Consider the following 25,777-nt stretch of genomic DNA (forward strand, 5'->3'; position numbering starts at 1 on the left):
CTGGGACTTTGTAAATACACAAGAGTAGCTTGAGCAGGCGGAATGAAAATCTTCATAGCTGAAATGTTTGAGAAATGCTACTTTCTAAACACTACCACTAACAGATACTTTCTAAAAAATTCGTAAGGTTGACAGTCTGCCATCACTCTGTTCAGTTAGTGATAAAATATCTCACGGAGAAATAGGACACTCCTTCAAGAGAGAGAGAGAAAAAAAGAATCATTACTTCCCATTGAGTCCTTTCCTTGGTGTAAAGCTATCTGACTGAATGGCTGTTCAGAATTAGACCAAAAAAACAATCTGGAAAATTTGTTCAACCTAACATGTATGGGTTTGGATTGTGGAGGAAGTTTGGGAAAGAATACCATGTATGTAGAAACACCCCAGGTCTAACATAACAAGGGTATCTGTGTCAAAGTGCAGCACATACTGTATATAAAACAGATTTTTACCTCCTGTGTACAGTGTAATTTAGAAAAAAATCATAAATGTAATAAGAATGGCAATGAATAATAGCAAGGGTCAGTCAGTAAGAAACTGGCTGTAATTTAGATGGTTACTTATCTGGGACAGGTTGTCCCCCTTAATATAGTGTTTTGTGCAATAGCTTCAATTCTTTTGAAATCATCAGATTTTTACATAATCTGGGTTTCGGTTTCACTGGGTGAAAGTTTTTACTTTTACAGAAGCTTTGATGCTTGTGCTTTTATTTTGAAAACAGAATTGCAGAGTTTCCTCTCCATACGTGTGCATAGTTGTGTAACTTTAAGCTCTCCATGTGATGCTGACTAGAGCCAGTTGTTGGACACCTCCCCCCCCCCCCCCCCCCCCACACACACACAAGCGCACCATCCCATGAGCTGAACCTGACCTCCGGATGAAAGCATTAAGAGAGAAACAGAAAAAAAGAGTTCCCAGATTCACTAAATCAGACCCTTGAAAGTAGATGCTGATGCAGATTTTATAAAACTCAAGAGAAGGGAGAAGTTCTTCCTTCAATTGAAAAAGTCAACAATGCCTGCACTTTCGATTCCGTGGGAATCAAAAGTGTTAAGAAATGTGTTTCTGCGTTTTAGTGGATCAGATTATGCTCGTCTTTGTGACTTGAAAGAATTTCATTTCACCAGACAAAAGACAGAAATGATCTGAGCTGTCATCCTGCTTTGCAGATCCAAAACAAAGGCACCATCACAATAAGCCCCATTGTTACATTGAAGAATGAAGCTTCTATCCTGGGGACTATTAGCAAGACATAAAAAGGAGAATAAGTTCTGAACTTCAGAACTTATTCTGAAGTTCATAACTTCAGAATAAGTTTATTGATTATTATTGGATTAATTATTGGTGTATAGCTGTGTTTCCAGCCTCAGCAAAATAGTCGCTGCACATTCCCATGTTTAACCAAAGACTAGAAAGTAAATATTATGAAGTCATCGTGAATAGACTGCTAATTCAGCTTGTGGAACTGGATTGTGAGACACGCTGTGATCCAATATGTAATCTTCAAAGTCAATATCTTTGTTGTGTTTCTTTTTGTTGTTATAAATATCCAAATTGGCAGTAATTTTGCCACTTTTTGTAAAAAAAAAAAAAAAAAGTAGCCTGATCTGAGTATTTCACCTTGATATACACAAGATTTTGGTCTCAAGCAGTAATTTTGTAAGATTTAAAGTCCCTGACTTTCCACCGAGGGACTTGGGGAAAAAAAAAGAAATCTTTCAGCTAACTTTAGAAGATATATAATGCATAACAAATCAATGTGGTGTAGGTACCTCCCTCCCATCGTTTTCGGATTGCTAATAATTTTAGCCTTATTTTGGCAACATCCAACAGCCTGTCAAGTGTGTAAGGCATAATTGGACCATTGATTCTCATTCATGTTTGCTGTGTAATGATCACAGAGATGCAGACAGGCTCACTTATCAGAATTTGTGTTTTTGCCATTCAAATTGGGAAGTTTGCCTTTGTTCTGTTACTCACAATAAATATGTTCCTCCAAGTGTCTTCACAATGGCCTTGCTGGATTTTTAGATTTAATTGGAGCAACCTCTTATATGACAAGTGGAATCCTTGAGTCTTCAAGATATCAGTGTTATTAGACATTGACAAATGTCATGCTTAAAAAGAGCTTTTTCTGAAAACTTACAAATGCATATCAAAGTCCATTAACAATGAATGCTTGATATTAACAAGTCAGAACAAATTTTGGTGATAATTTTAAATATTAGTTGATGAAAAATAAAAAGCAAAAATCTAATATGTGTCTATTTAGATTGGTTGATCAGACCTTTTGATGACTCCTTCCCTGGAAGCTTTGACTTTCAGTGAGGTACTGGGGTTCTAATACTCAAGAAGACCTGAGTCAGAACTGGCAGTCTACCTTTTCTCTGCGTTGCCTCCAGACAGACAGAACTGCTGTTGGTGCTAAGAAGCTGGGGAGGATTTCATAAAGCTGAAATTAGGGGAGGGAGAGAAATTAGTTCTAAGAGGGGAATCGCCTGACCCAAAACAAGGCACTTCACTGGAGCTCTGCCATGATACTTCTCCACCGCTCAGAGTAGATATCGTAGGAGAAAAATAGGCAGCTAAACCACCTTTTCTATAACTCCCTGAAAAACCACCAAGCTTTAGATAAAGGTTTGGTTTTACTTTCTTTTAGACAATATGTTGAAGTTTAATTTCTTTTGCAGAAAAGTTTTGATATTATTCTTTTAATAATAGTTTGTAGAATAAAATACGTATTGGCAACTTTGGGTTATCTATGCTTGTTTGTGCATTTGTTTTACTCAATTAAATTATCAGTAAATAGACCTTGGGGTGATTAACAACAAAATTCTTGATCTTTTAAAAATTATTAGTGTTTTTTTTCTCATATTCTTGTGAATTTCAATTAAATAGTAAAAAATGTCTTGACAGCAGTAAAATAAATTTTAAACCTGAGAAAAATCTAGGATATTCTTTGCTTCTTTAAATTTGTTTTAGAATTTGTTCAGTATGAAGTCTAAAATCCATTCCTCAAAGTGAGTTTGATAAATAATGAGTCAAATAAGATTGAATGATTTATGTGCATTCAGTGTTACACATGTCAGTGTCTTAGCTACAAAACAGTTTCTAGAAATTGTGTTCTGGGTATTTTTATGTAACGTCATCTATCATGAAGAGGAAAATAACTAAAGTTACAAAAAAGTCACAAGGCACAGAAAGAAGGACTCACTTGGACACCATTCAAACAAGTACATCCTCATCCCCAGAGAAATTTAGAAGAAAGATGTTTTTACATTATACCATTAGCTTATTTTATGCAGCAATAATAATTTCAAGGAAGTTAAAAAGATGGATAAAAAATTTTAATATGAGAAAAAATAAAAGTTATGTGCAGTGGTAACCAAGTGAATGTTTCCTTTTACACCGTTTTATACAAAGCAGCTTGGAAACTGTCATTTGTTGTGCTAATTTTAGTGAAATGTAATATAAAACAAGATAAAGTAAAGCCCGAAAATTTCTGTCAAGAGTAAAACTCTAAAAAAACTAAAAAAAAAAATATATATATATAAAAAATCCAGGAAGCCCGAAATTGCTTAGCAACAAACTACATTTCCCAGCATGCAAAGTACATCCAGGTTAAAAGGTCGTCGACGTCAAACTCATGCTGCCTGAAAAACTAAAACAAATGCTAAATTAGCCAAACGTTACCACTTCGGAACCAGCGCAAACGGTATTAAGAGCGTTTTGTTTACTCTGTATAGTTGCTCTAGTTTGTTTCAAATTAAAAATGTCTGGAAAGGCGAAGGAAATCTTACAAATGGACCTGTATGGATTACTCGGCATTGAGAACTCAGCTACAACGAAAGAGGTACGTAAATAAGGAAGCTTTTAAAACAAACCAATTTTACTAGCAGATAATGAAACATGTGTGAAAGGTGCTTTTACTATTTTTAACTTAAAAGCGTATTCCTATGAAGCAGGTAGGAAGACTCTGTTTATGTGCCTGACTGAATGTATTAATTTGGTTTATCGCTGTAAAAATAGCACAGTTACAATGCATCTTACCAATTAAGATAAATGTCATGCAGACAGCATGAGAGGATTAACTCAAGAATGACCCGACAAAATAAAAATTAAACAAACAGCCAGTAAACATACAAACCAGCTAAATGCCGAACCTCGCAGCTGTACTAATCTAGAATGGCCACTAGATGGAGACGTCGCGGCAGGTAACTTCTGCGTGTAACGGGTTGAAATTGTTGGCAAATTTAGGATATGAGAAAATAAAATAGTAAAAACAAAACAAATAGTAAGATAATCTAATGCAATTAAGGTTATTCAGATATTTGATAGACATCGTTTTGCTCAGAATATAAAAGAGTTTTAAAAGTGTTCTCACTCTTGCATATCATAAGCTTGCTTTTATTCTTCATAATATAAATTATTAGTTCAAGAATAGATTTGAGGTCATTAAGCTTCCCTCTTTTGCCATGATTTGCTTAAACTTTAATCACGGTCTCAGAGATGTTGACCACAATGTCCTTAATACTTCTTTTTCCATCCACCGCCACATCTCTCCAAAATCCACTGGCCTAAACAAGGAGGAATTAAAATTACTGCCAAAAGAAGGGAAGTAGTTAATTTCTTAATTGAATTTCAAAGTGTTCTCATTCCCAGAGGATTATCCTTGAGGAAGTCCGTGGTTGTGGCTTGGGCAGAGCTGAAGCTCCAAAATTGAGAGCAGTGACTCTCTGCGGTCTGTTGATGGTTCAGAGAGATAGTGGGATTGTGAGTACGTGCGCTGAATAAAATCAGAGGACTTGTACAAAAATCAATCAAATGTGTGACGACGGATGTCATCAGACACTTATTCCAGTTGTTTGGCCTGCGGCCTCATCTCTCTCTAGTCAGGCTGTTAATCAGGGAGAAAGGGAAGAAGCTCATCCCAACATGGGTTGTCACATAAACAGGCATTACGTAAAAGCCGTGTTTTACAGACTGTAAAATATTGCTTTGACGCAGGAGTATTGCATTGAGTGTATGTCTGCAAAACCCATTTTTTAATCCATCTCTTATATCACTGTAGCTGAATTTGTGATGTTCTTTGATATTTAAAAAAGCTAGTGAAACTTATAAAATCTTATGATTTAACAGCTGTAAATAACTGGGCTTGGGGGTTTGGGTGGTGGTGAGGAAAAACCACCAGAGTTGTACCTACCGCAGATTGCAAGGTAAAGACATGTCAACAAGTGGGACCACACAGATGCTTTTGTGGTTTATTCTGCGTCTATAATTTTAATAAACCTTTTACCTAATGAATTGCAGTATGAAGCAAGAACATGCTCATATAACTTACCGTTTAGGACCGTTTAGGTGCACAGTTCTAGCTTATAGCAAGGCTGTTCCTGTACAAGGCTGTTCCTGATACAGTGACTTGCAAAAGTAATCCCACCCTTAAAACTTTTCCACAATGTAGCCATGAATTTCAGTGAATTTAATTAGGAATTTATATGTTGGACCAAAACCTTTTTAGCCAGGATATAAAACATTATTTTGTATTTTCTTTGTCCTTGGAAGCTTGTAGAAAACAAAACAGCAATTGTGCCTAAACTGGAAATTCTGATCATGAAAGTTGGATGTCGCCAACTTTCCTCCATTGCCACACTTTTATGGGGATAGACGCAATGAAAGTTAAAGGTACAAGGTTTTTCTTACAGTTTGCATCTTACTAAATCATTGGAACACAGAGTGCCATAAAGTCTATTACTGGACATCTTCCTTTAGTGTTGGTATATATAAAAGGCAGCAAAGTGTGCTGTTGTAGAAAACGCATGGTGTGCATCACCATGAGCACACATTCCCCACAGTTAAACATGGTGATGATGGCATCATGCTGTGGTGAAAGACAAGAAAGCTGGTCAAACTGGCTCGAGGCTGCAATAGATTTGAAACAATGGAACAGATCAATTAGAGCATATTTATATATTAGAATGGCCCAGTAAAAGTCCAGACCTAAATTCAATTGAGAATGTGTGGTAAAACTTGAAAATTGATGTCCACAGATGTTCTCTAATAATCTGAAAAAGCTGAAGCTTTTTGGAAAAGAAAAATGAGCATCAATTTATAGTTCCTGAATGCATAAAGCTAGTAAAGACATACTGTTCTTCCAAATACTTGCAGTTTTTTTTTCAGAAAAAGATTCTTTTACAAAGTATTTACTCCTGGGGCTGAATATTAATGCTCACTACACCTTCAGATATTTTAGAAGGTTTTGGAGAAATTTGTCTGAAAAAAAATTATAGCTTGATCTGTGGTCTTAGCAATAAAATGAACCTGTTTGTGACATTTAGAAGAGTACATTTCTACTTGAATTGTGCAGACTGTGATTAGTTCTTTGTTTTGTACTTTTGCACTGAAGTTGTGACATTTGCACAAAGAATTAAGCTTTCTTTTTCTTTCTAAATGTTTATTCAGCTATGGTCTGGTAGCATGGGTGCACATCTACTGCTTGATTAAGGAAAACTGTACATATCAATGAAAGCAAAGTCTGATTATGCATTGAATCAAATATCCAAGCAGAACAGAATTGTGAACAGAAATCCAAAGCTGCTTCCAATCTTTCATCTTGTCTGTTTGTATTCTTTCCTTTTATTACACAATTATAAAATATTTTGTGTTCTACTACATAAAATACCAATAGAATACATTGAATTTTGTGGCTTTAATGTGCCAGAATGTTCAAGGCTTATGAATATGTGGAACGGACTGTAGATCTTTTATAGATTGTCTGTTTTTTGTAAATGGATAAGGATTGCTATGAAATATAATCTGTGACTAATACTCAATTTCAAAAGGACACTTTTAAATGTGCATATTCTCCTAAAATGCTCAAGTGAACTAAAGAAGAATTATCCTCCCTATCGCTACCATAATTTGATTTAGCAGAACAGTATGAAATTCTTTCACAATTTTTTTGGACATATTTCAGAAAAACTCTCTGTGCCTGAAATGAATCCTAGTATCAGAGTTTTACTTGAAGTTTTACTATTTTACTTGCACATCATAGTATCTTGCTGCAATAGTCTTCAACATATTTAGTTTTCCTCTTCTACGGTGTTTTTAAAACTTAAAAGGATATCAGTGTTGAAAAGATGACTAAGACTTGTCAAGAATTTTGTTTTGCGACTATCCTGACACCTTAAATATTACATACTGAAACAAGTATGGACAGTGGTGCCGATGTTGAATAAATTGTAGCAGTGCACAAATGAGCATCTAGCTCAATAAGCAGGAGGGGAAAAACAAGAGAAGAGTAGTTTTACTGAGGATAATGCTTTCAATTTTCTCATGCTCAAAAAAGAAGGTTGATATTCTAGACTGCTGCACAACTTCACATAATTATCTTCTGGAAACTCCATTTGTCCTTCCACGTGCTTCTTCCAAATGGTTTATTGAACTTGTCCTACCTAACTGAGGCTTTTACATAGCTAAAAGCATTTTAGAAATGTAAAGAGAAATGTAAAAGTAAAAAGATGTACTTTCATGCACATTTCTGAGTTGAATAAAAGCAAATAAACCTGAGAATTGTATTTACGTTGGATTCAAAACTAGTACCAATATTGAAGAATGTGCTGCACATAATTTTCTCTAAAAGGTTTGACACGAAGATGCAGAGTTACTTTTATTAACACAAGGTAATTTTGGTTCTGTTTAGGACATTTACTTCATGTCATAAAAGTGAAATGATCAACATTTATATAAGAAACCTGTTTGCATTCATCCTCATTTTGTTCAGCAATACTCCTTTCACAATTACTCTTTCTTCTCTACTATGTTCTTCTTCTGACTGCTATCTTCCTTCAGCAAATAATTGCCTCTAAATAGTGGAGTATAGCAATTAAGAGGGAGAGTCCCATGGCAGTGAGGCAGCTTATCAGCCTCAGAGGTTCTGCTGTGGCTGCGATGCGGCTAGGACACTCAGCAGCAGTTTGTCAGCAATCACTTGGCCCTGGAGACGGGTAATGAGGACAAGATGTACGGAGGAATCAGTGCGGTGGAGACTCAAACCATTTGGCTACTGTTGGCTTGCTGCTGCAGGATTGTTGTCTTCTCTTGATCTTGTGACTTGTCCTTCCACAAACTCAAGCGTGGGAAATAGTTCAGCAATTTCCTTCATTTAGTTTCTCGCATTTGAAACCTAGAACATTGGGATGTTACAAGGAGTGGTAGTAGTAGCAGGATGTAAAATTATAATCAATATGGAGTTTCTTCTTCTTCTTATTTTTCTTGTTTTGTTTGCATGCTATCGGGATTTTTTTGTCCTTTAACAATCAGCAAAATCTGCCAAAAGATGACCATGAAGATGCAATTATGTCTGAGCTGATTATTGATTTCTAGGTTTTTGAGCCAATGGGGTTCAGTCTTGAGTTCAATCCTGCTGGTTATGGCACTAATGGGAGCTACAGTGGCTTGATGAAATATGAAATTATATTTTAGAGAAAAAGAAATGGGAGGAGGGGGAGAAAATGGCGAAATATGATAAGTATTTAGAATGCAAATGAATAAAATCAGACAATGATTTGGAAATATGTTAAAATTGTAAAATTATAACAACTATAATTGAACAGCTTAGCTTTCTAAATCCTGAATGTAGCAAACAATTGCAACCCTGATTAAGGCATATTTGATTATTGTGCCTATTACTAACTTTGATCTTTGTTGTTATGCTGAATTAGCATAACTGCCCATGTGATGAGCTAGAAATTTCAGTAAGACGTTCATTGTTTGAACACAAGAAATTCACCTGGGCAGTTTTCCTTTGCTCATAAAACAATAGCTTTACACTGGTTTTCTTTACTACATTTAGAGCTGATCTTAAATATTATGTTCAGAAATGTGCAAATATTTTCTTTAATGCATACATAATTGATATTTTGTGTTGAAAACTTTGTTTATTCTGCAAGTTAGCTAGGGAAAATAAGCTCAGGAAAAATTAAGGATTAAAAAGTTTATGTTTTTTATTTAAGCATCAATTGTTTCATGATAACAAAACCAAGGAACATATTTCTTAAATGTTACTGGAGTGTGAAAAATATGAAGCAGATTCAAACACAAAGTACAGCACAAATATAAAGTGGAAGGAAAATAATGCATGGTATTCTAATAAGACAGAGCATTTTTGTCAATTTCTCTGCATAATTCCTCAAATCAGTCAGACTGGATGGAGAGCATCTCAAATCGTGAGATGCTTCCCAGTTGAATTTAGGTGTGTACTTTGTCTGGACCCTTCCAACAAATTAATATGCTTCAGTTATTCCATTCCATCATATCTCCAGCTGTATCTTTTGGGTTACAGCCCTGCTGGACGGTGAACCTGCACACCAGTTTCTGGTGTTTTGTAGCCTTTGCAGCCAGGATTACACTATGTTCATCTCCATACATCTTGCAATCAACTCTGAACAGCTTATCTGTCACTGCTGATAAATATCAAGCCCCCAGATATTCTAATAACTGCCTATTTTAATATTTCAAATACCAAACATAACTTACTATGTATTAATACGCAACCATCTTAGCAATTCCACAGAAACTAACATCCACATTCTTTGTTATTTCCCCTCTTGGGGTTATAGCAAATAAGCAATAAGAAAAATTAATGGCACCTCTTGATTGGCTGCATTGCAAATGCCCGCCAAAGGCCTGCAGATATTTCAGCTTCTCGAACTGCTTTTTGCCTCGAATAATTTAGTTCGATTTATAGGAAAATCTGTAAATTATGGAAGTTTTCTATGAATAATCTGCAAATACTGAACCACAAATAGGTGGGAGTAAACTGTGTAGTGTTTCATCCACTTTAGAGTTCTGCCCTACTTTATGTTGGTCTGTCACAAAAAATCCCAAAGTAGATTTTATTTTGTCACGTCACAAAAGGTGAAAAACCTCAAAAGACAATGAATGTGTTTGCAAGAGAGACTTCTGACAATGATTAAAGGAAAATAGAGCAAGTTATGAATAAATTTGAATTCTTTATTTCAAAGTCTTTACAAATTTTAGGACCACAGATTGCCTTCAATCATTACTTTTGTTGATGGAAAAAACTGTTTATATTTTGTAGGGTGTGGCGAATGCATTCAGAGCACAGACTTTAGTGTTTAACTTGCTCATATCTTCCTAAAAGTGTTTGGAACATTTTAGAAAGAGCTATAATTGGAATTATAAAGCAAAGAGCAAGGAGAGACAGATGGAGAGAGCCTAAAGCCAAAGACCGGAGCCAGAACTGAAGCACTGGTCTGCCAGTTTTAGCTTTATGATGATTATTTGTACCAAACAGAAAATACTTGGTATTCTTTTATGATTCCTAGTACCTGAACATCCTGGACACAAATAATCACTTACGCTTTGAAGTAAAGAAGAAAAAAAAAGAGAGACCTGTTGATATCATTGAAACTTAAAGTCTTGTGCTTTGTACAGTCCGTATCTGTCTTAATGTGTATAACACAGGGACTCATTTAGGTTGTTGCTAAAAATGCTGCATCTTATCACATTCTGCTTTGTTTGGTCAACATTGGAGCTTGGTTTGCACTGTAAAGGTCAAATTGTGCTAAATAACCTACATAAACACTGCATATGCAAGAAGACAAATGTAAATGTTTCCCAGACATAAAGAAAGGTGCTTCCACTTTTTTCATGGCCTGTAGCATACTGGCAGGAGATTGATTTATGTGAAAGTTGGGACGGAGCGGGCTGGGGAGTCGGAATACGTGAAAACATGCGGTACATCAGAACGTCTGATTAGGATTTGTGTATTTAGGCTGTGCTCACATGTATGAAGGAATGTATGAGGCAGATCTTTAGCATGCAATGCACGGTACACATCTGAGCATGTGTTTTTGGAGTTGCGTGCAGAAAGTCAGAGCCCCTATAGTCTTCACAGAAGCTTTTCCTGCTTTCTTTTATTTCACCAATGGAGGAGGTGTCTAATGGAACCCTCCCGCCCCTAACTGGACAAGTGAAGGGAAAACATTATAAGCAGTCACCCAGTTTACCCATCATCATCATCTCAAAAGAACCATGACTCATTTAGAAGAAAAGCTGTAAAATTCAAACTTAAAGTTGTAATGCTCCATACTTTCCATTGTCTTTCAACTTTTACTTGAAGTTCTCTCATCCTGAGAACCTTGAATTCTCCTCTTTCCCACCCATAATCCCTCTTAAGTTTAGCATTATTATTCATAATTAGCCAACAAAATCCCATTTGCTGCTTCTTCTGAGAACTCAATAAACTTTTGGTAATTCTAATCATTTTAATCTGTTTTAATTATCATATTTTTGAGTGATTTTCTTTTGTGTTTACTATGTGTATTAGTTTATTTTTAATATTCTTTTGCTTGTTTACTTGGTTGGTTTGTCTAGTTAATCTGTATTGATAGCATTTTCTTGGTTGTATTGATGATCAGCTCTCATTACTGTAAGTTTACCTTTTTTGTTTGACATGTTAATATTTGCATAAACTTTAAATAATTTCTAAATCCCGAGGAATTTACTGTGCTTCTTTTAATCACAGGAAAGGAAACCATTGTCCCTCACAGATTTTAATAAATTATGAATGATTGATTTATTTTATGTATATGAGCCAAAACAAATGGAGCAAAACTTTTATAGATACCAATGTTGCAGGTAAATGTAAGATCAGCTAACTTTGTAATGTGGCAATCATTTTTTGAAAGCAACAAAGATGAAGAAATTAACAAGAAATTAATGTATTCTCCTTTTAACCAGATCAAGAAAGCCTACAGACAGAAGGCACTGACCTGTCATCCAGACAAGAACCCAGACAACCCCAAAGCAGGTGAGGGAAAACTTTTTTTATTGTTTCATTTAGTCTGTTTTTGCCTTTGCTGCATTTTATGCACAAACTTCTATCATTATTCTGAATATCTGACTTTTAATGAATATAAGTGTTTTAAATGCATACCGGAGCTACCACAAAACTTGTTTTGTGTTCAATAGCTTTGATCGTTAACCCTAGATGGAAGGAAATTGATAATTTATTTGTGAACAACTCATAAATCGTCATGGCTGAAGCCTATCATAAACTGGAAGATATACTGAAACAGCATCGTCATTGTTTCCCTGACTAGTGAACACCTTAAAAGCTAAATATCATCTGAAGAAAAATTTTATGGTCACAGTAGGCCAATATTGAGATCTTTGTCCCCAATCCTGAGAATGTTCTGAGCAGTCAAAAATAACTTTTAGACCAAATAATAACATACCAAGTTTCAAGCATGGTGGTGGAAGCTTCATTCAGGGGTTGGTTTTACTGATATCTGAGGTAACAGTGTTCTAGTTAAGAAGTAGAAATTCTAACATAGTGATGCAAACATCATTGTAAGCTTTACTTTCCATAAAAAAAACATCACTTGTTCAGTTTAGAGTTGCAGGCGCCACATGTAACACTGATTTAGACGTACTCTCCTGTGTCTTGAAAAATAATTTTTTTCTCCACATCTTATTACTGTTGATGTGAATAGCAACCATTCTGAAATGCAAGCCTATAACTGGGGGTAGTAGTTTCTTCTAGTTTCCCAGTGAGAAATCTGACTTAGGAGGGCATTTTGGTTGATTCTTTTCAGTTTCAAATACAACTGGAATGCAGCATTAGATGCAATTTGGGCCTTCAACAGGGTGATGATCAAAACTTTAGAAGAGATGCTAGAAAAACGGTGTCACAAAAGATGGTCAAAAAATAAGCCAGCATTATACCAGCACCCTGTAAATGGCTACACAAAATAACAATATGTTGTAATTAAATTGTATTTGAAAGTCAATAAAAAATATATGTTCTGTGATTTTTCTACCCTCAAAAAAGGAACAGTTCTAATAAATCAGAATATTTAAAGGTGATATTTTATGGTAAAAAGAAAGGGAGATGATTTATCAGGTGTGTATTTAAACTACTGACAGGAATTGTAGATAACCAGATCCTTTCCTGCTGGAGTATTTCTAATCAGACAGACAAGCTTGGAAAAACCTCATCAGCACCACAGTTGCCTCTGTTTCCGTCCTCTTCCTAATTGATGAGTCGGTCTGCTCTCTGCAGCAAGAAGCAAAGAATTTCACTGTAGCTTTCTGTCAGTAGGGGGGGTTGAAGCAACTTGCACAAAAGGCTGGTAATGAGGTATGTTTTCAAGGGAGGTTACTGTGGTTCCTGGATGGTTTAGATGATTTCTGATCGTGACAGGAAAAAAAAAATTGGAAATTGGTACGGTTAGGAGGTTGAGAGGAATAGTACAAAAGCAGGGGGTCGGTTTCCCAGAAATGGAAAAGAAGTGGTTTGGAGGGCCTCAACATTTGAACTCACACATAGACAGACTTGGCCTCTAACACACGCAAGCAGAACTTGACTTGGAACTTGTCACCCCCTAAGGGGGCAGCTGTATGCATGGAAAAGGAGACTTAAAGCTTATCATACTTCACTGATTGAAGATACCCCTCATGAAATCCCTCATTTTTCCCAACCAACCATGTTGTGACACTTGAGTTGCCTTTAAGACATGGCAGATTCCACCTAACCCCTCCGCCCCCAGTTGGATTTCATTTGAGCCAGTTATATCCATGGAGGTAATCTGACCGCCTTTGCTAGCACTATCATCTGTTAGTGTGTATTGCCAGTCCCCACAGGAAGTAACAATATCAGCCTGTTAGGCCATCCATAAGTGAATGATTAAGGTTGGGCAGGATGGTCAGTGGTGTAGGATGAGCCCGGGGAATGTGGTCTCCTAGTGTTCACATTTATAACTGTGGGTTTGTGTTAAGTGACAGCTGGAGTGGAGGGAAACTGAGGATGGATGGAGAGAGGTGAAGACAATTCGCCATTTCTCATTGGAGGAAGCAGGTTTTATAAGAGAAAACCTCTGGTTTCTTTATGTAAATTTTCAATGCTTTGTCCATAAATTAAGTTTGTATTGTGTGTAGATTTATTCTGTTTTCTTTTCTCTCCTTAGTTGTAAAACATTGACTTGTATGTCAACAATTTGATAACTTATTAGCCTAATTTTTTTAATTTATTTTTACTGTAAAGCTCACATATTTGCCATCGTCCCTTTCTTACAGCGGAGCTCTTCCATCAATTGTCCCAGGCTCTTGAAGTTCTCACTGATGCTGCAGCCAAGGTGAGACCAACAATATATTTTTAACCTGTAAAAATCCTCCTGATTCACTCCCACATCATCAGACAGTTCGTACCTGTGACTGATGCTCTTTCCAGGCTGCCTATGACAAGATTCGTGCTGCCAAGAAACAAGCTGAAGAACGAAACAAGAAATTAGATGATAAAAGGAAGAAAATTAAACTTGGTGAGTAGTTGCTGTTTACCTGTTATATTAAAGGTACTACAGGGTTAATGAAACAAAGTAAAACATTTTTAAAACAACTTGTAGAAACCTCATTTTGAAAATATAAGGGATGAACATGAGTCTATTTGTTTCAGACTTGGAGGCCAGAGAACGGCGAGCAGAGGCTCAGAGCCAGGAGGAAGTGCAAATCACAAGAACACTTGAAGAAGAGGTAATAATATCTAAAGTGTGTTGAACAGTAAGAATATTTTGTCACATTAAAACCACACAATCAAGACCAACACGATCAAGTTCATAATTGGAAAGTGGAAGAAAAGTTTTGCATGGTGTTTAAATTGTTTCTCACATATAAATCAAAACATTGTGGCATCCATTTTTAATTACTCCCTTTATTTTGACAACATCCAATATGGGTAGCTGCAGTCAGAAGTCTCCTAATTTACTATATATAGTACATCTGTGTGTAATTTATTGTTAATATGAATCCTGCTGTTCTGTGAAGACATGATGGAGGCAAAAACACAGCAGAGCAATCAGGGAGAAAGTTTAAAGCAGATATAGGTACATGATGTATTAAATAGCATTCCATTTTCCATTACTTTTAAAGATCCACAGTCTTTAGTTTAAGATAGGGAAATATTTGATTTGTCATGCATACATAAACATATTCATTAAATTAAAATGCCATCTACTTTGTTTTGTGTACTATGATACTCCTACTTAAATCACACAAAGTGCAATATCTATATTCATTAATACAAGCACACACAAAATGATACATTATTTTTATGACATATTTTAAGTTGTTAAAACTGTAAGCAGTGTTTTAATGTTTTGTGTTGATGAGTAGTATCGGGCAAGTTAGTAAGTTGTGCAAATCTGGTAGACATTTGACATAATGCTGTCAGCTGTGAATGAGGTGAAATTTGGTTCTGTAACGTATTTTGCCTGAATGTAAATGCAAAACACACTAGTAGGATCTAGATTTGATTTACAAACCAGTTACACTGAAGTCTCTGGTTCGATTGTCACAAATTATGAATTAGTTTGTACAGAAACCTTGAGAGAGTTAGTTGCTCGACATTCGGGAGAGGTTGCAGAAGAAGAAAACTTTGTAATTTAGAAATGGGACTGACCACAGATGCTTACTGGAAATGACTTATTCTAACGTGTCCAGGAAAGTCTGAAACACAAGCAGGTGCTTTATTCTGTTCTTTGTCAAATACGTGTTCCTGATTCAGTTTCTAGTTGAGTCATCCAACCACTTGGGGAAAGAACAAGGGTTCAATCTGAAACAATAGTTTTTATAATCTTTGGTTATATTTATCACTAAAACCACTAGAAAATTTTGCATAACTTTTTTCTAACTGGAAGATATAAATGAGAAAGGTGCGTTTTTGTTCATGACGAGGAGTGGCATTAAAGTGTAAAATCTATTTTTCTTTAAGTTCATAAAAACACAGACCAGGACAGAAAACTAGCTCGGCATTAAAATTGCAAAAGATCATAATTTAAAGAAATTCTGTCTACAAAATGTTCATACAGGTTTTTGATTAACGCCGTATTATTTGTGTGTCTGAACCTAAAAGATCGCCCGCTTGAGGGAGGAGGGATCCAGACAACTTGAAGAAGAGCAGAGGCTCATCAGGGAGCAGATCCAGAGAGAAAGAGAAGCACAGCAACAACCAGGAAACTACATTCAGATAGGTTTGATTTCTTCTTGGATTTAACCATCAGCCGTCTGTGCTTGTCCAGGTTATCATAAATGTATCAGGGTTTTCATGTCCTGATGTTATAAATTCAGTTTGATCAGTTAGTTGATGTTTTTTTGTTTCCAAGCAATCATCCAGCCTGTCTAACCACACTAGCCACCGTTCTGCCTGTGGTTCACCAAATATTATTCAAGCAACGAACAATAACAAGAGCTGAACTTATATGAGAAGAGGTCTATTTTAGTTCATTTGGCAGTCAGACGTCTTGGCAAAGTATCATAGGAATGCAAAGTGCTGAACACACCCACGCCCACCCCCACACACACACACACACACACACAGAGCTGTCCGTCAGACCTTGTTCCTTTTCCTTCGTTGTTTTAAGCAGCGGAGTCTTCTGGAGATGTAAACCTGACCCTCTTTTGTGGGTGTGCAATTACTCGTTCATCGTCTGTACATATTTTGAGTCCCCTCTGTTTGCACGCACTCAGCCCTCCCCTGATCAGAGCCATGTCTCCAAAAGTCAAAAAAATGTACCACATGGGAGCCATTTCTAAGTTGCTGTCTTTCGGCACAAGCCTCTTGACTACTCTCTTGAGTACCATATTTCAATTAAACAGTTGCTCCTTTGTCTTTTTACCTCCCTTTCTCAACCGTCACTAATGCCTTTTCTCACACTCAGGAGGGGAGAGATATTCCCAGAGCAATGCAACCCCAAAACTGAAGGTAAGACTCAACATCTAAGGGTAGTTCGTGGAAATCAGAATGGGGGCTTGGTATACATTTTATACAACCTTTAGCTGTTTGTAATTTATTATTCAGAGACCACGAATGCTTTCTCATCACTTAGCACATATGTTGCTCTCACACCACTTCCTCCCGATTAGGCACGATTCTGTCAGGGGACCAATATTTATGCCAAAAGAAGGCTTATTATATTTCCTCCTGGAAATGGCCTTATTCTGTGTGTATTAACGAATGCAAGGAACGTTAGCTAATGTGTTTACACCCTAAACCTGGTTCTAGTAATTGAAAGCCATCTAAAGCAGTGGCAATATCCCCAGATGTTTGTATATTCAGCTCAAAAAACAAACAAAAGCTATACTGACAAGATCCCAAACCACAGTCGCAAACACAAGAAAGTTGCAGCAAATGTTGAATGTTCTTTTCTCAGTTTAGACTTCTTGCAAAAGTGTTCTTGAGCTTTTACACATTTTGTGACCTTTATCCCATTTACTCCAATGGATTTGGGGATTTTCTTTGGACTAAAACAAAGCAGCATATAACAAGAAGTGGAAGGAAAGTAAAGTTTTTCACTTTTACCAATAAAAACTGTAGTGTGCAGAATGTATTGCTAATATATTGTAAAGGTATATTTGCAATATAATTTCATATATTGCAAATATATCACGATATATTTGTAATAAATTTCATGAACTGCAATACATATGTCTATAATATTTTTATTCATGCAAGATAAAAAAGTTAAAAAAAAACTAAAGTGTTGGTAAGGTGTGCAAGTTATTCATCATAAATAATTGTTTTATTTCATACCAATCAGCTCTTGATCATGGCAGTCACCAATATTATAATATTTATTATATAGTTCAGCCTTAATATTCAGTTCTCTTCTTCTGATGCCCCAAAAATCTGGTGTCTTCAAATCTCAATCAGTAAATACAGTCAGAATGAGTGGAACTTAGTCTCTGTATGAATCCAGTGGTCCTTGAAGGAGCTTCACCTTCACCTTTGGCCAAGACATTAGCAATAAATATACAAAGCTCCAATGGAATGGTTTAGTTCAAAGCATATTAATTATTAGAAAGACTCAAGGTCCAGACCTAAAGCCAGTGTAGATGTAGAATCTGTGGCAAGACTTAAACCTTGATGTTAATAAATGTTCTCCATCCAATCGTAGCTTGAACTATTTGTGAAGAAGAGTAGAGATCATAGTTTTTTTTCAGTCTTTATGTAATTATCTTTAAATTTGCACCTGCACCAAATATCTAGATCTATTTTGTCTCAAACTAGGGTTGCGTATTTCAATATTCTGTTGAAACCACCCATTAGTGTTCAATGTTTATTTCCATTTTTATTGAAAAATATCATTAATCTTTCAGCAAATTTGAACAATTCATCATTGGCTTTAAAACATTACTATTTCCCAGGCCTTTCCATTAACTTGCTATTTGGATCTTTTCCACTAATATCTTTACTGTTTGTAAATTTATATAAGTCATGATCAAAAACAGCAGTTTTGTGGGCTGGAAACATCACATCACACAAATATTTGAGCATCTAATTTAAAGATTAATGGTTAGGACAGTTATTAAGTAAGGAGAAAGTTCTGCTGGAAGAGGGAATGTACATTTTCAGCGATAATTATTGTAAAAATGCTACATGGATTTGAAAATTCCCAGAAAATGTGTATCTTTGACAGTGAGCAGATTGCTGGAACTGAATCAACCCCCTGTGCTTGCCATTCATTATGCTGCTCTCAGCAGTTGCCATAAAACTGGCCAGTTTTCTGCTGTGGTTTGTCTGTGAACATGAGATTGTACAATATCACTTTTTCTTTTTTTTAGGAGTACGGGAATACATTTCAGCATTTAGTGACAGGACCTGAGAGCAGAATAAAAAAGGAAAAAAGTATCCTAATAGATTATGTTGCCTTCTGTGGTCGCTTTCATGCCGAATTGAATTTTCATGAAGATTCCGTAGCAGTAGAAATTTCCCATATGTAAAAAGACACGCATGGGGATCAGACTGTGTAGGAGTGAATGGTGAATAATCAGTGTCCTGGTGAGATTTAGTCTAGCAGGTGACTCACCAGTTTTTGATGCACATATCCTTAGGAGATCACTCATTTGTGTACCAACAGGTATGGATGGAAATTGGCTACAGGTTTTTCAGAGCTTAAACGATTCTTCCTCCTGTAGCTGATGCTTTTCTAGATGTTTTTTTATAGAGTAAGCCTGGCTGACACAATGTCTTGTTGAAGAAAAGGGTCCCACAGCATGATACTTCTGGCATCATCTCTCAACATGGAGATGGTGTATTCAAAGAGATATGATGTGTTAGTTATTTGCCACATAGAGTTTTGCAAAGCCCAGAAAAGTTAAATTCTGTCTAGAGCACCTTCTTCCACATGTGTGCTTATGGCGCACTGCAAATTTGACTTTTTTGACTGTCTTTTAACAATAGACTTCTTCATCCCTCTCCGCCCCCAATCTATGAAGGGGACATCTAATAGTTATCATGGCAACAGATTCTTCCACCAGAGCTCTGTGGCTCCTCCAGAGCTGCTACGAGCATCTCTGGTGCCACCTAAATTATTCCAAGTTTTATACAAACACTATTTTACTCAGACCTGGACTTTCTTTTTTGATTTCCTGACTTCTGAAGGCAGTTTAGTGTTTGTTTTTTTTTTAGAAGTATGAGAGCAACGAGGGCTGGTGGATTATCTTTGACTACCTGTATCAAAAGATTAATGTAATGATTGACAAGCTCAGGCATCAACCTGTAGAGGATTGTTAAGTTACAGTTTTGAAGGTGAGTCCCTATGCAGTCTCTGATGCCCATTATAGAAGCTTCTCTCCATTCGTGCAGCACCCACTGTTATGAATGGAAATTGACTGCAGGTTCTGCAGGTGATTCAGTGCCGATGTTCCAAGAGCGTAACGAGCTTTTTCTCCCGTAGCTTCAGCCTGTCCTGATGTTTTTCAGCTCTCTGTTTCTCATCAGAGCCAAACTTGTCTGGCACGGTTCACCTCCTCTGCAGCTGAGTTTAATCAATTGTGCTTTAAGGATTATCCATTATCATGCACTTCTTTATTTCTTGAAAGTGATCATGACTAATATTGGCCTCTTGTTTTTGTTTTTTTTTTACAGTTAAAATGGAAATGCAAGAAAGATGACGAGCTGAATGGAGGTTATTCTCAAGACGTTCTGCTTAAGCTACTTCATAAGGTGGGTGTCCTGAAATTTCACTTGTGCTGATCTGCTATAAAAGCAATAATTTATTGAAATCCTTTTTTTCATGCTCTTAGGGCTTCAAGAGCTAACTTTGAACAAACCTGCACGCAAAAGTCCACCCTTATTTGAGGCCTGCATGACATCAGTGCTCTAGATTGTTTACACTTCCCCTTAAACAAGGCCTATTAAGTTTTGTAGCAGTGAAAGTGCTGAGGGCATTGTTGTAGTGCCCTTTAAAAGCCACGCACGGCATTATTTGTGCCCCTCTTACCAGGTGATTAAACAGTTCCAAAGGAGGCTTTAGGAAATGTGCTGTTCTCATGCAACCCACCACCACCTTCTGCCACAATCTTTCATGAAGGTTTTTGGTGGGGTGCAGGTTGTCCTCAAACTAGGATGGGGCTAGTGTCAGTGACGTCAAGTTGCTCAAAGTAATACAGCTGAATTTGCTCTGTTCACGAATGCATCCAGTATGGTCTTAAAAAAGTGTTGTTCCCGTTCGAATTTTTAGGCAAAGAAAATGTGTAATGTTTTTAATGGCAACCATGAGTGAGTGACAGTTAATGGTTTGGATAAGCAGAAATAGCCAACACTCTGTGGGAAAATGAGTGTGCATGTATGCGTACGTGGGTGTACTTGTGTACTTTGGCTGCCTGCAATAATAAATCTTTGTTTAAAGGGGCAAAAAAATATGTTAAGATATTTATATTTCATGAAATAGAAACCTTTTGAGACTCTCCTTTGTCACTGTTGGCTGGATTTAGAGTGTCCTCAGTGAGCATTTGCATTCCTAGAGTTTCGATTTCCCAGAAAGCTGAATTTTCCCTCTTTCTCTTTGCTCCCATGAAAGGCTAAAGAGGGAACAGGTTAATGCCAAATGGCCTTTCCGTAAAGTTGACAGAGCTAAACTAACCAAGAAGAAATCTTTTCTATTCTCTAATACTGCCTTAAAAAGCAATTGTATCATAACCTGTCTGTATTTCCATCAAAGAAATAAAGACAGGGTTACTGTCTTTATTTCTTTGGATATTGGAAATGGATATTTTCTCCCACAGGATAAAATATCCATTTCTGACCTATTCCTTTTTAACTCTCTTAGATATGTAGCTAGGAGTTAATTGCAACAAAATTTTTCCAGTACTACTTACACTTTAATTTCAGTGTAGTTCAATTTCCAAAACTTTAGACATAACTTGACTCATTAACTGTAGGCAAGCTAAGTACAGTACTACCCCTTTTCAACTTCAAGAAAAATGGTGGCTAAATATGTAATGGTGTGTTGAAACAAAGGTGAACTGTTTTCCCAGCTGTTGTTCCAAATGATACAGTTTTCTTCATGTGGTACTGGATTCTGTATGTTGGATTTATTTTTTTACATCACCTAAACTTGCCGTTGTCTTGGGTGTGTAAATTTTGTATTTTATACTTTTTTTTCTTGTGAATACATGTGACCCAAAAAAAAACTTTCCTCAAATTCAGTACATTTCTAACTTGTATTTCTCAAATGTGTGATATTCAGCACTGTTTTGAATCTCGACTCTACATATGTTTTTGTTTTCATGGTTATGGATTATACTGTGAAAGGAAATACTAATTCAAATGTTCTGCATCTTTCTTTCCCTTCCACCTCATGCTTTTATCCTGCTGCTGTGACATCTAGTATGGGGATGTTTTAAATGTGATCGTATCGAGTAAGAAGAAAGGAAGTGCTGTTGTGGAGTTTGCATCTGTGAGAGCAGCTGTAAGTACCCGAGGCCTTCACATTTACTGTTCTGGTTAGGATCTCCTTAGGAGACTTTTTGAATTGAACCACTTTAGTTCATCACTTGCCACACAGTCTTAGAACGAGTTTTGAGTTAGATTATTACTAGGAATAGCATCTGACAGACGTCCGGACCGCAAGAAGTTGTCTTTGACCTAAAATAATCCCGTGCTTTCGAAATTGTTGCACTGATTGGAACCATCGAACTGAAGCACTTGAGTCATTGTTCCCCATCGTCTGGCTCCGCAGGCTCTTTTTAGTTTTGGTGTTCCTTTGTTTGTCGTTTCCTCTCTACACAACATTTCTGTCAGTCTACTGGACTTAGGCAGTGATCGAGGCATTTCCGTGGCTACAGAACCTTGTGAATGTATTTATACCCGTTGAACCACAAACTTCAATGTGTTTTTATTGGGATTTTGTGCAAACAGAACTGCACAATTGCATGCTCCTACTTTTTTTTTTTTTAGCAAATAAAAATCTGCAATTGTACTAAGCCCCTGTGCATCAACAACACTGCTCAAATTCACTGAGACTTTGTTGAAAGCAGGTCTGAACATACATTTTAATATCTCAGATTCTTAATTGGTTTTAGGTCTTTACTTTAACTGGGCAATTCTAGCAAATTAAAATCACTTTATTAAACTGTACAACTTTTGCTCTTGCTGTATGTTTAGGATTGTTGTGCTGGGAAGTGAACCTCATTTCAATCCAATCTCAATGCTTTTGCAGGTATTCTTCCAAGATTGCCCTGTACTTAGCTTGACTCATTAACTGTAGGCAAGCTAAGTACAGTACTAACCCTGATACAGTTAAACATCTCCACAGCATGATGCTACCACCAACAGGTGGATGTGAGTTCATTCTCCTCCCCCTTTCTTATGGTGTTTTTGGTAACACCCTGTATGGCCCATACCAAAAATCTGCCGCTGAATCTGTTGATGGGACGATTCACATCAAACGTTTTAGATTTTTATGTTATAACCGGTTTTTTTTCTTTTTTAAATCCTGGATTCTTTTCCTTCTCCTTCCACTTGTACCCCACTTAGTGGTAATCTTATCCCAAAAACCTTATGAAAGACATTGAAGTTTATGGTTTATAACATGAGAAAATCTGAAAAAAGGGGCACATTATATAGGAAATTTTAACTGCAACAGAATATTTCTATTTGCGCATCTGTTCTGTTTAGGAGCTTTAGTTCTAACCAACATTTAGCGAAGATTATTACAACTTCATGCAAAACGTAGAGCTCAAGTAGCTTATTTAATGCTAATAATATTTAAATATCTAATTTTAGGAACTGGCTGTTAAAAATGAAAGTGGGCTGAGTGGTAACCCCTTGAAGATTACATGGCTGGAAGGACAACCTGAGGATGTTGCTGCAGCATCTCAAACCGGCCATTTCGTGTCTTCACAGGTACTCTTATAACACAGAAATGTATTCTTTTAAATTTCCTTCTGCTCTCATAGGACATGCCTCCCCCGTCTTACAAAGTATTGCCAGTTGCTGTTTCTCCAATAAAAATATTAGCCTCTCTGTAGAAAGAGTTATGTAAATGTTCAGATTTTTTTTTTCTTCCATATCAACGGTTCAAATGTTGCCCCAGAGTTTGCACTTTTGTTCTTTTTGGCCACAATCAGTGTGGTCGGGTAAGTGGACCTCAGTTTATTTGTTTTGGAGTGGTGAGGCGGTGGCCTCTTACTGGTTCAGAGAGACTGGTTGGGTGCTCATTAATGTAACTGACCTGGGAGAGTCCAGGAATGCTTCACTTCACACGGCAGCCAAGGGGAGGCACTGTGCAATAATGACAGCCAAACATGTCAGCCTGACTGTCGGGATTATTTTAAGAAAAGCTTTTGTGTATTCATACTGGCGTTTGTGAACTTTAATCCTTAGCTTTTTATCCTCAAGTTTAGTGGGGTTTTTTTTTTTGTCTTTTTACTCGAGTCCTTTAAAGATGTGCAACTTCTTATACTGACCTTTTGTAATATTTTGGAATATCTTTTTCAAATCACTGTAAAATAGTCAGGCAAATATCTATTAAATAATTTCTTGTTGCAGCATGAACGGGATATGATAAATTATAATAATGATTTCAAATCAGTCGTTAGTTATTATTAAGTAACAAATAGAAACAAATATAAGGAACAAAGATAACTCTTTTCTCTGCCCTGGTGGTTCTGCCACCTCTGCCTCTGCCTGTTTCAGCTGGAGGGACAGTTGACTTTAACTCCAAGATTGGTTCAGTCTGTCACACATTACTATAAAAATGGGCAGATGGTACTGGTATTTCTTGCTGCTAAGAAACACGAGTTTCTTGGATATCTTAAAAGTTTTTCAATAAGAGCTTAAAGTAAGTTACAAAGTGACACCTGGCCAAGACTTGAAACTTTTTAAGGAACTTTGTTTTATTTATTTATTTTTCCAAATGTAGCAAAGCATATGGTGAAATATGCCTAATCTTTCAGGGGGTGAGATGATAAACCAATCAGAAGAGGGCTTGAGGTAGTGATGGAGACATCACCCACTGAGACCAAAAAAACCACAGAATGCCACTTGCAGATAAAACAGGTTTCCTTAGCTGCACCTTTGGTCTGGCAAGGTTGTCTCAAAAAGCCCTCGAGAAAAGGAGTTCACATCTCATGTGTGGGTGTGCACTACAGCTTCCAGAAATTACATTTCCTAATTCAACTGAGATTTTTTAAAGCATTTTAAGATTGATTCAGTCTGCATAATTTATTTCCTAAATTTTTCAGCTTCTCTGTCAAAAATGTCTAAATGTTTTTCCATCAGTGGACTTTTTCTCTGCACTTATGTACTTATCTGTGTCTCTGGTTTCTGGTGAACTGTATTTCAACCCTCAGCCCAGTGAGGGGTGTCAGACCTCCTACATGGGGTTAGAATCCGAGACTCAGCCTGCACACTGGGACTTGTCATTCTAATCTTTTTAAATGCTATTATACTAACTCAGTTTGCTTTACTGACATCCAAAGCTGATTCTTTTTTTAACCATTTCTTTCTCTGCAACCAAGTATGAAAATGTTATTTTGATTGGGTAATTTTTCATTTGGCCCTCAATGCAATACTTGTCCGTTAAGAGATGCCAGACAGTAACAGTAAACACTTTAGCTATTGTAGAATTTGTCTGGAGGTAGTGGACATTGGGTGGATTCTGGGGGAAAAAAATCTATTTGTGATCTAAACATCTGATCTCTCCCTAGTTCCCCAGCTTTGGCCATCTGTAACTACATAGGGTCAAAATGGGTGAGGTCTTGCTTCTTTAACCTCATCAGTCCAAACACAGTGCTCGGCAGGTCACGGTGGGACTAAAGAGAGCTTAAAGACACAGATGACTTCACCCCAGTTCTCGTTACTTTGCTTCTTGGCTCAATAAATGCATCTGGAGTCAATGGGGCTTTTCTAATAAAAAAGGGAGCTGTGTCATACTCTCCATCATGATCCCTTTCTAATAATGTTTAACACGTACAAACTAAATAAAATCTTAATATTTGTCTAACAGTCAAAAAAACCTCATTCCCACTGCATTACTTGGAAAAAAGAAGGTACTTTAGGTTCAGTCTTTTTGGCTTCACTTTGGATAAAACAATTTGCAAAGCATCAATTTAAGTAATATGTTAGACCTGTTGAAATTTTTAAGTGAAGCACAAAAGAAGTGAAGTTCATGCAATATATCATGCTTATTCAAGGATATGAATGTAGACGTATTAATCAGTGGTCTGAAGAAGGAAAAGCCATAACTCTACAATGGATTTCCATAAACTCCTGGATACAGAAGAGGTTTACAGATTAATCTCACGAATACTGGCTCTGTTTTACCTGAACTCATAAAAAGGTCAAACTCCTCCCCAAAAAGCTGTTTTTTAATTAATTAGTTTTTTTCAGTTCGCCAGGCAACACATTTTGTAAATCTCTAGACCGCTTTCCTTTATTTTAATAACAGTGTTAAAACTTGTTTAAAATTCACAA

General features: G+C 36.6%; 1 protein-coding gene across 1 annotated transcript in view; it reads left to right on the forward strand.

The window, feature by feature from the left end:
• Positions 1–3,611: 3,611 nt before the first annotated feature.
• The window catches only part of dnajc17 (DnaJ (Hsp40) homolog, subfamily C, member 17), a 36,464-nt gene continuing 14,298 nt past the window's right edge, over positions 3,612–25,777 (forward strand). The window contains exons 1-10 of the mRNA XM_032547357.1: positions 3,612–3,853; positions 11,764–11,833; positions 14,101–14,159; positions 14,255–14,342; positions 14,477–14,553; positions 15,932–16,049; positions 16,737–16,780; positions 19,946–20,023; positions 21,690–21,770; positions 23,087–23,206. Coding sequence (XP_032403248.1) covers positions 3,773–3,853; positions 11,764–11,833; positions 14,101–14,159; positions 14,255–14,342; positions 14,477–14,553; positions 15,932–16,049; positions 16,737–16,780; positions 19,946–20,023; positions 21,690–21,770; positions 23,087–23,206 — 816 coding nt within the window. The 5' untranslated portion in view covers positions 3,612–3,772. The remainder of the gene's footprint in view (positions 3,854–11,763; positions 11,834–14,100; positions 14,160–14,254; positions 14,343–14,476; positions 14,554–15,931; positions 16,050–16,736; positions 16,781–19,945; positions 20,024–21,689; positions 21,771–23,086; positions 23,207–25,777) is intronic.

The sequence above is a fragment of the Xiphophorus hellerii genome, chromosome 19 (genome assembly GCF_003331165.1).
Source record: "Xiphophorus hellerii strain 12219 chromosome 19, Xiphophorus_hellerii-4.1, whole genome shotgun sequence".
NCBI classification, from domain to species: domain Eukaryota; kingdom Metazoa; phylum Chordata; class Actinopteri; order Cyprinodontiformes; family Poeciliidae; genus Xiphophorus; species Xiphophorus hellerii.